The sequence below is a fragment of the Lates calcarifer genome, linkage group LG23, assembly GCF_001640805.2.
Source record: "Lates calcarifer isolate ASB-BC8 linkage group LG23, TLL_Latcal_v3, whole genome shotgun sequence".
NCBI lineage: Eukaryota > Metazoa > Chordata > Actinopteri > Centropomidae > Lates > Lates calcarifer.
The window spans coordinates 4242546-4255884 of NC_066855.1; the positions used below are offsets into that span (position 1 = coordinate 4242546).

Here is a 13339-nt window from a genome sequence, read left to right on the forward strand (position 1 = left end):
CTAATGACAGGCACATTTTGGTGGTCAAGGGTCAAAGGTCAAGGTCAGTGAGACCTCATGTCCGTCCCGGTCTTGTGAATGTGATATATCAGCAAATGCCTTGAGGGAATTTTATTAATTCAGGCACAAATGTTCACTTGGACTCAAGGATGAACTCATTAGAATTTGGTGTTTAAAGGTCAAAGGTTAAACTTATATATCACAAATATCTAATAGGATATAATAATGAAGTGATGGTATTTTGCACCCAAAAGATCAAAAGTCAACTTCACTTTAGCATCCTAATGTTCTGCAAAAAGACCATAACTCAGGAACAGAAGAGGTTACTCCCTGCAACTCCACTGCCTGGCAGGGGCATGCAACTGCAAAAAAAAACAACAGAGAAGGGAAAAAAACCTCATACAGGTGAGGACGTGACACAAAGCACAGTTTATGGCTTATAGCACACCCCAGACAAACATTGCCAAATTCTTCTGGATAAGATTTCTGCGTGAGATTGGTGCATGTTAATTGATCTTAAGGAAATAACTAAGAAAATATAGTTCATACTTACTTTCAACTGCATGGACACACAGAGATATAGATGGTCTTGCATGTGTTGGAGGAGTGCTAATATGCCTAAAAAACAATCTGGAAGATTCTGGATTTCATGTCATTATTGAGTCTGTGATGAAATAAAAACAGAATTAGGTTGTGAGACAGAGTGGCCTCTAGCCAAAAAAAATACTGATTAGATTAGATGTGTTTGATCCAGGTCTGAAATTTTGGCCACTATGATGATATTTATGAAGCCTGCTGTAAAAAGTGCACCACAAGAAAGCTGCCGATGTGAAATTCACACTAAACTTGCCAAATAAAGCGAAAAAGTTTTATTGAACATTGATTATTTTTTTTTTTTTAATAGTGAGACTTCCTCTTGCAGATGTGGCCAAAGGTTTATCTAGTAGTTTAATCATGCACAGAAGGTGGAGTCAGTGGATAAGAAATTTCTGAGAAGTTTCTAAATAATTTTTATCTCAAGCAGACGGAAGTTGTGTCGTAGTAAACAAACCAGTGATTGTAATTCTATAGCCAGTGCCGGGAAAATCACTGCTTGGTCTACAAATATATGCATACAACACACGTGCACAACAACACCCTGGGTCCAATTTCTTTGCATTCCTTGTATCAGATGAACCCACAGGAACTTGAGTCACCCAAAATATAACAAACAAAGCTGAAATTACTCATGTTATTCACAGTTTCTACAGATGTCATATAAATATTTTGTTTATTTTAACTCTTAAAAATCTTTGTTCTACCACTGGCACAATGTTATCTTCTGATTATCCAGTCGAGTGTGTGCACATGGACTCTTCTGCAAAATATTTTCTTTGTATTGTCCAAACCTCTGTGTGACATTTCACATAATATGTTCCTCTGTGATGACCACATTTAATCATTCATCACTGACTACTCCTTAATTTGGTTTGGCAATTTGCAGAGTATTGACAACCAGAAGTATGTAAACCTGTTCATTCTCACCTTCTATTTTTGCAGGTGTTATTCTTCCTCTAATCAGGCATTGAGTCGGTTTGGTGTAAGTAATTCATCCAAAATGTGTTGAGACATTTCACTGAAATCCATAAATTGCAACTTCAATGTGGTGCCAGAGGAAAAGGTCTGGTAATCACTGAAGTCATCAGGATTCATCCTCTGGGCACCATGAATGTCTGTACTAAATTTTGTGCCAGTTTGTTTTGTAGACGGTGAGGTATTTCAGAGAATAAATGAGAACCTTCATCTTCTGGTGGCACTGCAAGAAAAGTAAGGAGATCACCGAAATCAGCTGGATTCATCCTCTGGAGACCATGAATGTTTAATGTCAATCTGTCCAATAGTTTTTTTTTTTTTTAAAATATATATATTTATTTATATTTCAGTCTGGACCAAGGCAGTGGGCAGACCAACTACAAGCAAACCAACATTATCATCCCTAGAAACCCTTAAGAAGTGTCATAGGTTTAGTTTATAAGATGTGGCAGAATCGATTTGACCTAAAAATCCAACCACTAGTGGCACAAGATGGTTGCCACTGGGTTTGGTAATTTTAGACCAGATGACAGATGGCCTTGTAGAGGTTGACAGTGTGGTTGCCATTGATCAAACTGTGCCACTGCATTTTGGAGGTGCTTTACCAATGACAAGACAGCCCTTGTCTCGTCTTTCCCATCATCTTTGTCTATTGTTAGTGACACTTCTGGCAAGGAAGCGTCAGTCTCGTGCCAAAAGTAATACCATGAAATAGAGCTAGTGTGTTGGCTCACATCTCTGTGGTTTTATCTGATGCCGGAACATTTTTTATGCCTGTCAGAGGAAGAAAAGGAGTATCGATTGTGCTGCAACCACACACACACACACACACACACACACACACACACACACACACACACACCCTTAGTAGGCATGTGCACAAAAGCACAGTGCCACGTGTTGTCCTATAAACTGAAAATTTAATTAATTTTAGTTGTCAGTTACAGGGACCTATGTATTCATTTTGACATATGATATCTCAATGGAAGTTTTGGCTCACGCACCTGCTGATAATGTAACCTCTTTAAGCTTTTAGCTGACACCCTCAAATGACTTAAAATGAGTGCAATAGCAAATAAGGTCAAGTTATTTTGAGTATGTAAAAGAAAAAGCATGGAGTGGGCCAAAGCCCAAATGTTTTTGTTTGTTGTATTAATACTGTCTACTGGCACTAACACTGTACCAAAAATATTTGTGTTATATCTGTACTCTGCTGCCAGATCACCTTTCATTATTCCCAGGTATATCTGCCTTTCATCACAATTTTGACCCAGCCTTAAAAAGATAAGCCAAGTCAAACACAGAGCTAAGCCAAGTTTAGTCTGAGCTGTCCTGGCATCTGGACCGTACAGTAGATAAACCCTTCCCATAAAGGTAACAACATGGCCACCCTCAGGCCCGACTGTGTTTTTTGCCCTGCTGGTGGTAAGGATATGAGTATGTAGTATGTGTGTAACAGGAAACTGCCTTCTCCGTTTCTCAAACATCCAAAAAATCTTCTCTGTTTGTTTAACACGCTTCACTTCCTCTAACTCTAAAAACAACAGTACAGTTATTACAGAAAGTTACTTAACTTGGAACTGACACTCATTCCAGTCTGGGATATACAACGTTTTGTGACTGCAGGTAAGATGCATGTATAGTTCACACAAAGCACACACATATATGTCATGTGTACTCTATACTATAATGTTAGCATACCATATTTGTAACTGATAGTGTGGATTAGCTTTGTCTCTTGAGGCGACTGTGCTTAAAGACAGAATGTACTGTTCTTGCAGCTAATATTTGTCTCTCTTGTTTCCAAATTCCACCTTGTACTTTCTTTCACAGCACTCAGGTAAAACAAACAGGTTGTCAGCCTCTCTCTATAACGATTATACTGATATTCATGGTTCCCTGGAGATGAATCCTGTGATCCCCTGACTTCTCCTCTAGCGCCACAATATGGTTGAAGTTTTGGAGTTTTAGGTACGTGACTGCAGGGTATCTCAACATCTACTGGATGAACTGACTGGCACAAACTGTCACTGGTGACTCCATTACTCTCCTCTGGTGCCACCTTGAGGTTGGGAATTGTAGTTTTGTGTGAAAAGTCTCAACAATTGTTGGATAGATTTCCATGAAAACAGCTACACACATCACGTTAGCCCCCCAGGACAAACTGTTTTGTGAACTTTTGATTCCTTAACTTTCCAGCTAGCATAATCATTAGGACTAAATGTCAATTTGTCCAATACTTTTTTTGTTTTGTACTAAATACCCGTAAAACGTAAGACATTTCCACCAATCTAGGCTGTACTTTGCGTTAGTGACAGTTTTACCTGCTTAATATGGGCATGTTAAAACTGTCATTTCGAGAATGTTAGCATACTGACATTAGCATTTAGCACAAAGCACCACTGACACAGCCTGACAAGCTGCGACCATGACTGCAGACCTGTTTTATTTTTGTCTGCCTCACAGAAGTGGATTTCACCGACTTGCTCTGTGTCCTGCACTTTGATATTGCTGTGCCCACTGTTTCCCTGGCTACGTAATGCTCTGTATTTTATTTGGCTGCAAAAAGACACAATTTAATTACATAGTGCCTTTAAGCCATGTTAGTACATGCTTCTTGTGCATATCAAATTTGCTTCATTTTCTGTTGACTCTTCATACTAAAAATACAGGAGTGTACAAAATGTTTAGACACACCAGAGGGCAGTGCAGGGTAAAAAGTGACTGGCAGTGCAATTTGTATTCAATGTTTCACATCAAAAGCAGCATCATCCCTTCTCGTTCACCAAGCAAGTACAGCATTTGTTTGTTTTTGTCTTGAAATGAGCAAATTCTGGAATTATTAATGTATGGTGTGATATAAAATGTGAAAATACACCTGCAAGAAAAGTCACGTACTATGTCAGTCAGACATTCAAGACACAGTGAAGAGTTTTTGATGTTTTTTTTTTTTTTTTTTTAAATTCACAATCCATTCTTTACAGTCACACCATCAATCAAATCCAGGCTTATTCTCAAACAAACCCACTTCTGATCTGTTATACTACAACTCTGGTAAGCTTTAAAAAGATGGCACCATCACATGGAGAGGGAACATGATTAGGGAGGAGAGTGTTCATAGGCATTTTAACAAAAATACTTCTTTTAATGAAGATAGATTTTTCTTTTTCTCATATACTATAATGATAGAATAAAATTTTGTCTCTGAAAACTGAAGGTTTTACGTTTGGAGAGTGCTATGTTGAAAAGTGTTGCATAGTCGAGGAAACATAATGTAGGGATAGTGGGGATCTTAATTTAAAATGACACATAAGGAGTAAAAAGCTCTTTGTTTAATGCAGAGTGCAGGGTAAAAATACTCTCTGAATACTTTTATGTGATTGTTTTGGCTCCAAACCTTTGACCTGCCACCTTGAACCTTGTGTACTGGGGTATGTGTGTGTAAAATCCTGACTGCAAGCATTAGTAACATATTGTCCATCTTTGTGCAAATGTAACTCAATAGAACAAGATCCACTGCAATCACATGTGATAATAATCTCCCAAGCAGTTTTATGAACACAGGGGAAAAGCTTGTTTTGTGTGTCGCTCACATTGCAGCCTTTCAAAGTGCCACTCTGCATCCATCATTTAGCAAAATAACAAAATATCCTCTTGGCAGGCAAACAAAGAACCAGCTTAGCTTTAAAAAAATACTGTCATTCTAGCTTATGGACTGATTAAAGCTCCAATCCTAAAACCTGAAGAGCTCTAATCACAAACCAAAACGTCTCTCTTGCTTTTCTTCCACACAGACGTGGTGATTTACTTCTGCAGAGATTGTGTTTATCAGAGCAGACTCCTCAGAGGAATCCTTGTCCAACGGTAGTCAAACGTGTTTATCTAGCTCACTCTGCATTGGCTGGATAAAAGCTGGAAACGTTTCTAGTTGCAAAACAAGAAGGGGAATTCCCAACTCAGCTTATAAAGTGTCTCGAGATACTGTGCCAAGCGTCTCTTTTCTTTGATTTTTTTGTTTTTTTGTAAAACCAGACATTAAAACAAATGAAGAAAAGGGTACACGATATGAACCACACCCAGTCTCTGCTGCTGGTTCTAACTTTACAAGTTCCAGCCAGGGAGGAGAACTGCTCTCTCTTCTTATCTCATCCATCCATACATTCATTTGTCCTGTCCCGTCCACTGATCAACCCCTTGTCCATCCACTTACTGAGAACATGTAAGAGTCTGCAAAGACCAAATTCTCATCCCTAGTTGTTCTCATTTTCCTCCTCAGTAGCATCTGCAGATCTCTGTTTTGCCTCAAGTCTTTTGTCCATCGAAAAGAAAAAAAGATCCACGATGCCGGCCGGGGTCACCGGAACTCATAGATGGCTGCGCTGTGCTCGGGAACGTGGGTGAGGTTTAGAGACTGGTACCTGCAGCGCAACAACAAAGTATATGTTAGGAAGTGGATGGGGCAACCTTGTCATGAACTCATCATGTATTATCACAAGCTAAATCTGGCAAAGCATCTACATGATGTGTAGGTATGTCTGCTTATTCCTTGAGGCTCTCAGGTTGCGTAACACTGCTGTCATGAGATCCATGTATCTCAAAAACATAAATTCATGAGCTACAAGGAACAGCCCTGTTTTCAGCTTTGTGAAAATGCTTTTTTTTTTTTCAGAAAATCATAAAGGTTTTCAATGATTTATTCATCTTAAAGATAAAATCCTTAACATTTTCAACAAAATCAGACCCCCTTTCTGATTCAGTTTTTTCTTCACTTTTCAAAAATAGCCATTCAGCTCTTGTTGTGGTAGGAGTCACTGGTGGAGTCTACCATTCCCACACAGGATTCAAACTGCTTTCACACACATGAGGGATTTACAGGGAAACAATGTAAGTAATCCAGTGTAATTTTCTCCTGTCAATATCAGCGTCTCTGTTTACTGTACACTCTCTCATCACTATATCACAGGTGTATTACGTTACTGTCACATCCTACTGCTGCCTAAGTACAGCAGTCTTTGAACATTCTCTGAAGCACTTACTTTTTCAAGTTGATTCATTAGTGCAGGTGAAAACAATCACAGGCATTCATTTGTTTTAAAAAGTCTGAATAAACTGACTTCATTTGACTCGTCCAACAAAATCCTGGTCCAGTTTGACAAAAACAAACTCAAAATAAAAGGGTTCTACTAGCATGAAAGATTGATGTTGACATCTGGAAGCCAACAGTTAATTATGCTTGGAAAAGCCTGAGGAACATGACGAATTGGGAGCAAACCACAGTCTGGACTGGTGCTCATATCTGTTTTTTTCTTCGTGTGTTGTTTTCAGGGTTTCACACCACAGGTGGTAAATAGCAGCAAAGAGTCAGTTCTTTAAAGAGCTACTCATGAGTTCATAACTGTTCACATTACCATACTCAGTAACGCCAAATGCCACCATTACAGTAAGCACTGCCTGGTAATAATTTTCCACATTTGAAATATGGCAGATAAAAAAAGGTATTCTGTGGTCAGAGAAAGAAACAAAACTGCTTCAAAGTATTTGGACGGAGTGGGGAATTAAAATAGCTGCATGGAATGAAATGAGTGTTTTTGTAACAATAGCTAAACCATTATGTGCAGAGGGAGTTGAAAGTGATGCCAAAGAATGTCAAATAAAAAATGAAAACACTAAAGATGGAGTGCAAGCAGACCTCTGTTTGCTTATAACCACGCAAGAGGACCACATAAATCAAGCAAAACAAACTGTGGGTATGACTTCTGCTTCATCCATATCAAGTCAAACACAGTTGTTCAAAAAAGCCACATTCACCTACTAATCACTGGAGCAGCTCACAGGGCAACCTGACAGAAGTTGCAGACTTCGGTTAATGACTTCTCCAATCCAGATTTTCCCATCTGCTCTGGGACTTGATCCAGCACCCATTCCCTTTCCTTTCCTAAAAGTACTGAACTTCACCCCACAGTTAAACAGTGTCGTGCTGCCTTACCATTCAGAGCTCCTGTGGTAGTAGTAGCCCTCGATCGTTGCCGTGGATTTCTGGAAGCAGATGTAGTAGAATCCGGCAAAGGAAGCTCCGCTGATGTCTTTGATTGTATGGTCCGGTACCAGAAACTGCTCCTGAGAGGACAGACAGGGCGAGAAACAGCAGCAGCAGCAGTTCAGAGGTGGCTCATTAAAAAGATATAGTCAAGCTCAGTTTTAGGCAGCAGCACCTTACCTTCCACCTCATGAAAATATAGTCAGAGTTCTTCAGATCCTCATAGTCAAAATCATCAGAGTTGAATGTCTTCGCATACTGGTAGAAGGCCTGGAACTTGCCCTAAACACAAAATGAAAATTGATTATGTCTCAACAAACCAGTCGGCTGTGGAGCGTGTTGAGCCCTTGCAGAGATTATGACTTAAGTTTTTGCCTTACCCAGTGCTTACGATCCACATCTTCATCTGCATCCCATTTCCGGGTGAGAAACGGCCGCTTCCTGCTGATGATCTCCCCGGCGAAGAACGTGGTCAGAGTTGGGTATTCCTATGACAGTGAACACAACAGAGGAAACAGTCAGGAATGTTTTTGTTTAGTTAGCTCTGGCACAGCCAACCTGTTGGATACCGTTTTGTCTGTCCTTCTTTTTGTAAGTGAAAGAATGTCACACCCAGTGCTAATGGTAAGACTGTCAGTTCAATGTTCAACTGCAGTATAATAGACAGATCTAGGTTAAGAATATATACACTGACATTCATGGTTTATTATTCACCGATAAATCCTACTAAGTGTCCCTACTCTAAGCTTGTCATTAACATCCCCCCAACACAGGCACTGTTATGGCCATCTTTACTTCTGTGGTAATTACATCTTATTTACTCCAGCTTTAAATGTATACATGAAAATTTATCGGTAGTCCGCCACTGTATGTTTGCCAGTTAGTGAGGCAGCTTTAATGTGCTCTATAATGATCTATTACTGAGTTTAACGTGACATCCTCTGCAACGTAAACACCAGAAATACTGAGTGAGGATGACTGGAGCTAGACTCTACCAGACACTTGAAAGGGACACAATGAGCAGTGGTCAGACAGAGCTTAAATTATTTATGTTTGTGGCTTAATAATGGAAATTACTTCTCTCACCTCAGTCAGTCCTTTTATTTTCAGGTACCCACACAAGTAGGAATCCTCCATGGTGACATGCTTAAAAAGAAAACAGAAGTAACAGAGGTTACTTCATAGCTGTAACAGTTGATACTCCTAAATTCAAATGACAGTAAGTAGCGATGATGTGATATGCTTTTGTGAAGGGAATATTAAATTTCTATCAATATCCTTTCACATGTAACAGCCATAAACATGCATGTTTTTAAGAGTCTTGCTACGAGCTGAAGCCAAAAAAAGATTAAACCTCTTTTTTTTTTGTTGTTGATATAATAACACTGAATGAAATGTATTCGTAGCTGGAAAGGGTTGCGAGTTAACAGTCGCAGGTATTGCTACATCCAAAGCTAGCTGGGCGAGTTAGTCAACGACAGGCCAGGGCCCATTGATTTCCCAGCTGTCAGTCATCACGCCGCCCGTTTGACAGATCACCAAATACCCCTGACAGCTCGCCCGAATAGTGAAATATCCGCTCCAGAGCCCCACCTGTAAAACAACCTCCACGTCGTAAGAGTTCCCTTTGCTCTTCTGGTGGCCCCTGAACTTGGAGCCGCTGTACAGCAGCGAGGTGACAACACCGGGCTGCTGGGTGTTTATCGGTGGCGGCGGGATAAGCGAGGCCGAGGATGCGAAGGCCGCAGCGGGGGAGTCGCTGAGGTATCCAGCGGGGACAGGCATGGCTCCCGCTTCGCTGGCTGGGCACCAACCGCGGTCACTGGCCGTCTGGGCGATGGACTCTGTCGGCGTCTACGAAGAGGCGGAGGAGGACTGGTGAGGCCCACCAAGGCTCAAATCCCCACTTATTCCTCTGTAGTTTAGTTTACCAGGCACCAAGCTCCTAGAAAACTAAGTGGACTTCGACGCGGCAACGCAGGCAGCAGCATTCACGCCTCTCATTGGCCAACCGAGTTCACTTTGCGAAGACCCTCAACGCTCATTGGCTCATTTTACGGAAGGCTTTCTGGGACTATTTGAGTGTAGTCTTTTTTCTGGTTTTGTAAGAGTGCGTAGAGCCCCCTAAAAACTACACATCCCAGCTATTAATAATATTTACGATGCTATGTGTCAAGCGCAGAAGGTCAGACGCGTGCTTTTGAACGGAGGAGCTGCTATGAAAGCTAAGGGAGAAATGTGTGATAGTAAATAGAGACATAGCGACTTTATACAGCTAGCCAGGGCATTATAAACAGGACCCGATGCTAGTACGAAAACAACCAATCGTATAGAAATGCTGCATCTAATTTACTAATGAATTGCAGTCAGAAAGAGGTGGCCTAGGCTGTCGGCTCTCCACTCAGCTAGCTTTTCCTGTCAACATCACATCTTCACCTCCTGCCACTATGTTCAGGAGCCTTGTTAGACTTCAGAGTCAGTTTGGCAATGCCCTCTTTCTCAGTAAAGTTTGTCCAAGAAGTCAACAGTCCCGGTTTGCGTTGAAATACTCCACAGCCGCGGCAGGTAAGATAAACACACAGTGTGCAGCAGCAGCAGTATTTTTGTAACTCAACTCTTTTGACTGATGTGATGTTCTTTGATGTTACCAGAGAGAAAAAGATTTTATCAAGATGTCAGCATATCCCAAGGTGAAGGTAAGTGTCAGATATCATCAGTTAAAGGTCATGTACTGAAGCTCGGTGTGTTTTCATTGTCAGATGTGTCTCGAAAGTCACAACAAGGAAACAAGTTATCTCCCCAAGGGAATGATGAGAACATGCAGTGTTTTTGATATGGACAGAATGGCATAATCAGGTGTTCCTTCTCCGTACCTTTGTTATACAGGTGGTCTATATGAGATAAACCTCGACAGAAGGAAGTTGAAAACTCCTGGAGGGAAGCTGTTCACAGTGCCAAATGAAGCCCTGGCCATCGCCGTGGCAACTGAGTGGGATGCTCAAAGAGAGACACTCAAGTTCTACACTATGCACATGGTACAGTCTTTGACCTGTTTGCATATGAAATACACATTTTTAACACATTTTGAGTTCCCTCTCTATGCTTTAGAAAATAAATTGACAATAGTATACCATACGCTAATTGACATGACAACTTGAAACAAAAGGTTGTTAGGATTTGGGATCAGAAAACTAGATCATGATTTATAAAAAATAAGAGAAGCTCAGATTTATTGTATGTGTGTGAGACAGAAAGAAATATAGTATATATATATATATATATATATATATATATAAAACTGTAAACTCTTCCTGCAGACTACACTTTGCAACACAGCTCTGGACAATCCCACCGAACGTAACAAGGACCAAATGATCAACGCTGCTCTGAAGTTCCTGGAGACTGACACCGTCTGGTATCCTACTTACTTAATTATTATTTTCATTTGTTTTGTCTTTCAAAATAGTAATAATAAAACATCCTTTATTTATATTAACCATCTTGAAACATGGCTGTAGTGCATTTAATGGCTGTAAAAGCCTGACCACCACAGTGACAACATAGATATTAAATGCCTGTACTCTGAATGAAGTGACACTCTTTCAGTTAAAAACCCATGCTTGTGAAATAGATATACATTATTTTAATAAACAAAGATGTTATTAACACTGAGTTACTTGCAGTTGTGGCTTTAAGGGTTAGTGGTGTTTATGTTGTGTGTAGTTACAGAGTAGATGAACCCCATGGTTTGGTTGAGCTACAGAAGAATGAGTGGGACCCTGTGCTGCACTGGATTGAAAACAGGTAGGAGCATATCATACACTACAGTGACATTATAACACCCCCAATATTAAGCTAGAATACTAAGACTTTTCCTAATTGTCTCCCGTAACTCAATTGCAGATACAATGTCACTATTGGCTCCTCGTCCAGTATTTTGGGTCCTGAGATCCCAGAGGCAACCAGGGACACATTCCGGCAACACCTGAATTCTTATAACTTCTGGTCTCTGACAGGTGAAGCATTTATAAACTGATCCAAGACAAGCACTTTTGACAATTAGGTGCTTTTTTGAAAAGCGAAACAGGCTGTGATTTTGACATAGTATACAGTTTCTGTTGCATTAAATATTATCATGCATACTTTAATGACAAGATTATATGTATGGAAGCATTTTTATCTATTTTCTTTGTAAATTGTACTTAAAATGAACAGGAGAGTGATGAGTGTAATAGTTGTGTTCCTTAATTCTACTGGTTGGGCAAGCAATGTTATAATACACCATAATGCTAGTAGGGCTAATCTGTGCAGTAACATGTTCCTCCTGTGCAGGGCTCGAGTATGTGATCACCCAGCTGAAGTCTGTTGTGCTGTCGCTGGGGATGATTGACAGACATCTGAGTGTGGAACAGGCTGTGCTGCTCTCCAGACTGGAGGAGGAATACCAGGTGGGGGAGAGTGATTTTCCAACAACTTTTTTTTTTTTTTTTGGTAATATTGTTTTGTATTATTTCTTCTTACAAAGGAAGGCTTTGCTTATTCAGCTAATGTTTTTCAGCTAATGTTTTTTAGTGTCACTGCATCCTATATCTGTCATTGCCAGAGAAAAATTAGCTTCATGTGCTTTTGAGAAACAGCACCCTCTTCTGTTCTCATAGTTTCCCATGATACCTCACCTGGTAGCACAGAATATTTAACAGTGTAGAGGTTGACTTTGCTCCTCTGAGCCCTGGTTTTGTTTATGTACAAACATTTAATGTCTTTACTAGTGGTCATTGGTTATTTTATTTTATTTATTCCTCTTGAAAAATTAAAAGCATGTCTTTTCTCCTGCACAGATTCGGCGCTGGGGGAACGTGGAGTGGGCCCACGACTACGACATGTATGAGCTGAGGGCACGGACAGCAGCTGGAGCTCTTTTTGTTCACCTCTCATCTGAGAGTTCAACTGTCAAGCGCAAACTTCTGCAGGACTGAGAAGGATGAACTCGAATATAAAACTCTCAGAGAGAACACAATGAATCTGCCCTCAGAGAGCCCCCCAAACACCTCTGCTTATTCACACTTCTACATCCGCACAGACAAACACAACACATCCTGTTTGTTCAATTTAGCAGTGACAGCTGCTCTGTCTGTGATCTGTTACAGAGTTATCTCACTCCAGCACTACATACTGGCTGTCGTTTTTGCAGTGTTTATATGTGGCAGCTGCCAAGAGTGGCACCCCTCACAGAGTTTCCAGTCAGTTCTCAGTCATCCGCGACATTTCGGATGCTGGTGACTTGTTTATTCCACGGCTGCTTTATCTTTGCGCCACATTTGAATACTGGAAGGTGCTCATGTTATTCTAACAACAAGCTGTCTATTATAACTGTGCTGTGTGTAATTCAAGGCACACTGCATGTGAAAAATATTCACTTGCATACTACATCCAGTTGCTATATGAAGTTATGGTAGTCTTCATTCATGTTGTATGTATTATGGGATTTTCAGTGTGTTATAAGGTGAGAGATTAAATTCTGATGATATATAAAGCTGAAGATTTTGTTGCTTTTACCATTGAAATGAGTCACAGTAATTAAACTAATTATCTGACTCATGTTTGTCTAAGTGAAATGTGGCAGCAGAGTTTAATGTGAATTAAAACCCAAACCGGACAAAACATGTTTACAGATCTTTGTCACAATTAATTACCATATGTACACATTCTGTGTTTGCATCGTCTCATTTT

The 13339-nt window shown here is 40.3% G+C and overlaps 2 protein-coding genes across 2 annotated transcripts; one reads left to right on the top strand and one right to left on the bottom strand.

The window, feature by feature from the left end:
- Window positions 1-4497: 4497 nt before the first annotated feature.
- On the bottom strand, window positions 4498-9750 carry LOC108890772 (glucose-induced degradation protein 4 homolog). Its single transcript, XM_018687775.2, has 6 exons — window positions 9203-9750; window positions 8696-8755; window positions 7990-8097; window positions 7790-7891; window positions 7559-7689; window positions 4498-5990 (listed from the first exon to the last, which is right to left on the bottom strand). Exons 1-6 carry the CDS (start codon window positions 9392-9394, stop codon window positions 5927-5929), a joined length of 657 nt encoding a protein of 218 aa, XP_018543291.1. The 5' UTR covers window positions 9395-9750; the 3' UTR covers window positions 4498-5926.
- A 40-nt stretch (window positions 9751-9790) lies between these two features.
- On the top strand, window positions 9791-13274 carry atpaf2 (ATP synthase mitochondrial F1 complex assembly factor 2). The gene is made up of 8 exons (XM_018687774.2): window positions 9791-10174; window positions 10261-10305; window positions 10496-10644; window positions 10927-11024; window positions 11333-11413; window positions 11513-11625; window positions 11942-12057; window positions 12448-13274. The coding sequence occupies exons 1-8, from the start codon at window positions 10057-10059 to the stop codon at window positions 12583-12585; spliced, it is 858 nt and encodes a 285-aa protein (XP_018543290.1). The 5' UTR covers window positions 9791-10056; the 3' UTR covers window positions 12586-13274.
- The last annotated feature ends 65 nt before the right edge of the window (window positions 13275-13339 follow it).

What these genes read in the sequence shown, in the direction of transcription:
- LOC108890772 (XM_018687775.2), bottom strand. Translation starts at nt 9,394, where the DNA reads ATGCCTGTCCCCGCTGGATACCTCAGCGACTCCCCCGCTGCGGCCTTC. An exon ending in AAATAAAAGGACTGACTGAG is followed by an intron (nt 8,098 to 8,695) that starts GTGAGAGAAGTA and finishes TCACTGTCATAG; the next exon opens with GAATACCCAACTCTGACCAC. An exon ending in ATGTGGATCGTAAGCACTGG is followed by an intron (nt 7,892 to 7,989) that starts GTAAGGCAAAAA and finishes TTTTGTGTTTAG; the next exon opens with GGCAAGTTCCAGGCCTTCTA.
- atpaf2 (XM_018687774.2), top strand. Translation starts at nt 10,057, where the DNA reads ATGTTCAGGAGCCTTGTTAGACTTCAGAGTCAGTTTGGCAATGCCCTC. An exon ending in CTGGAGACTGACACCGTCTG is followed by an intron (nt 11,025 to 11,332) that starts GTATCCTACTTA and finishes TGTTGTGTGTAG; the next exon opens with TTACAGAGTAGATGAACCCC. An exon ending in CTGCACTGGATTGAAAACAG is followed by an intron (nt 11,414 to 11,512) that starts GTAGGAGCATAT and finishes ACTCAATTGCAG; the next exon opens with ATACAATGTCACTATTGGCT.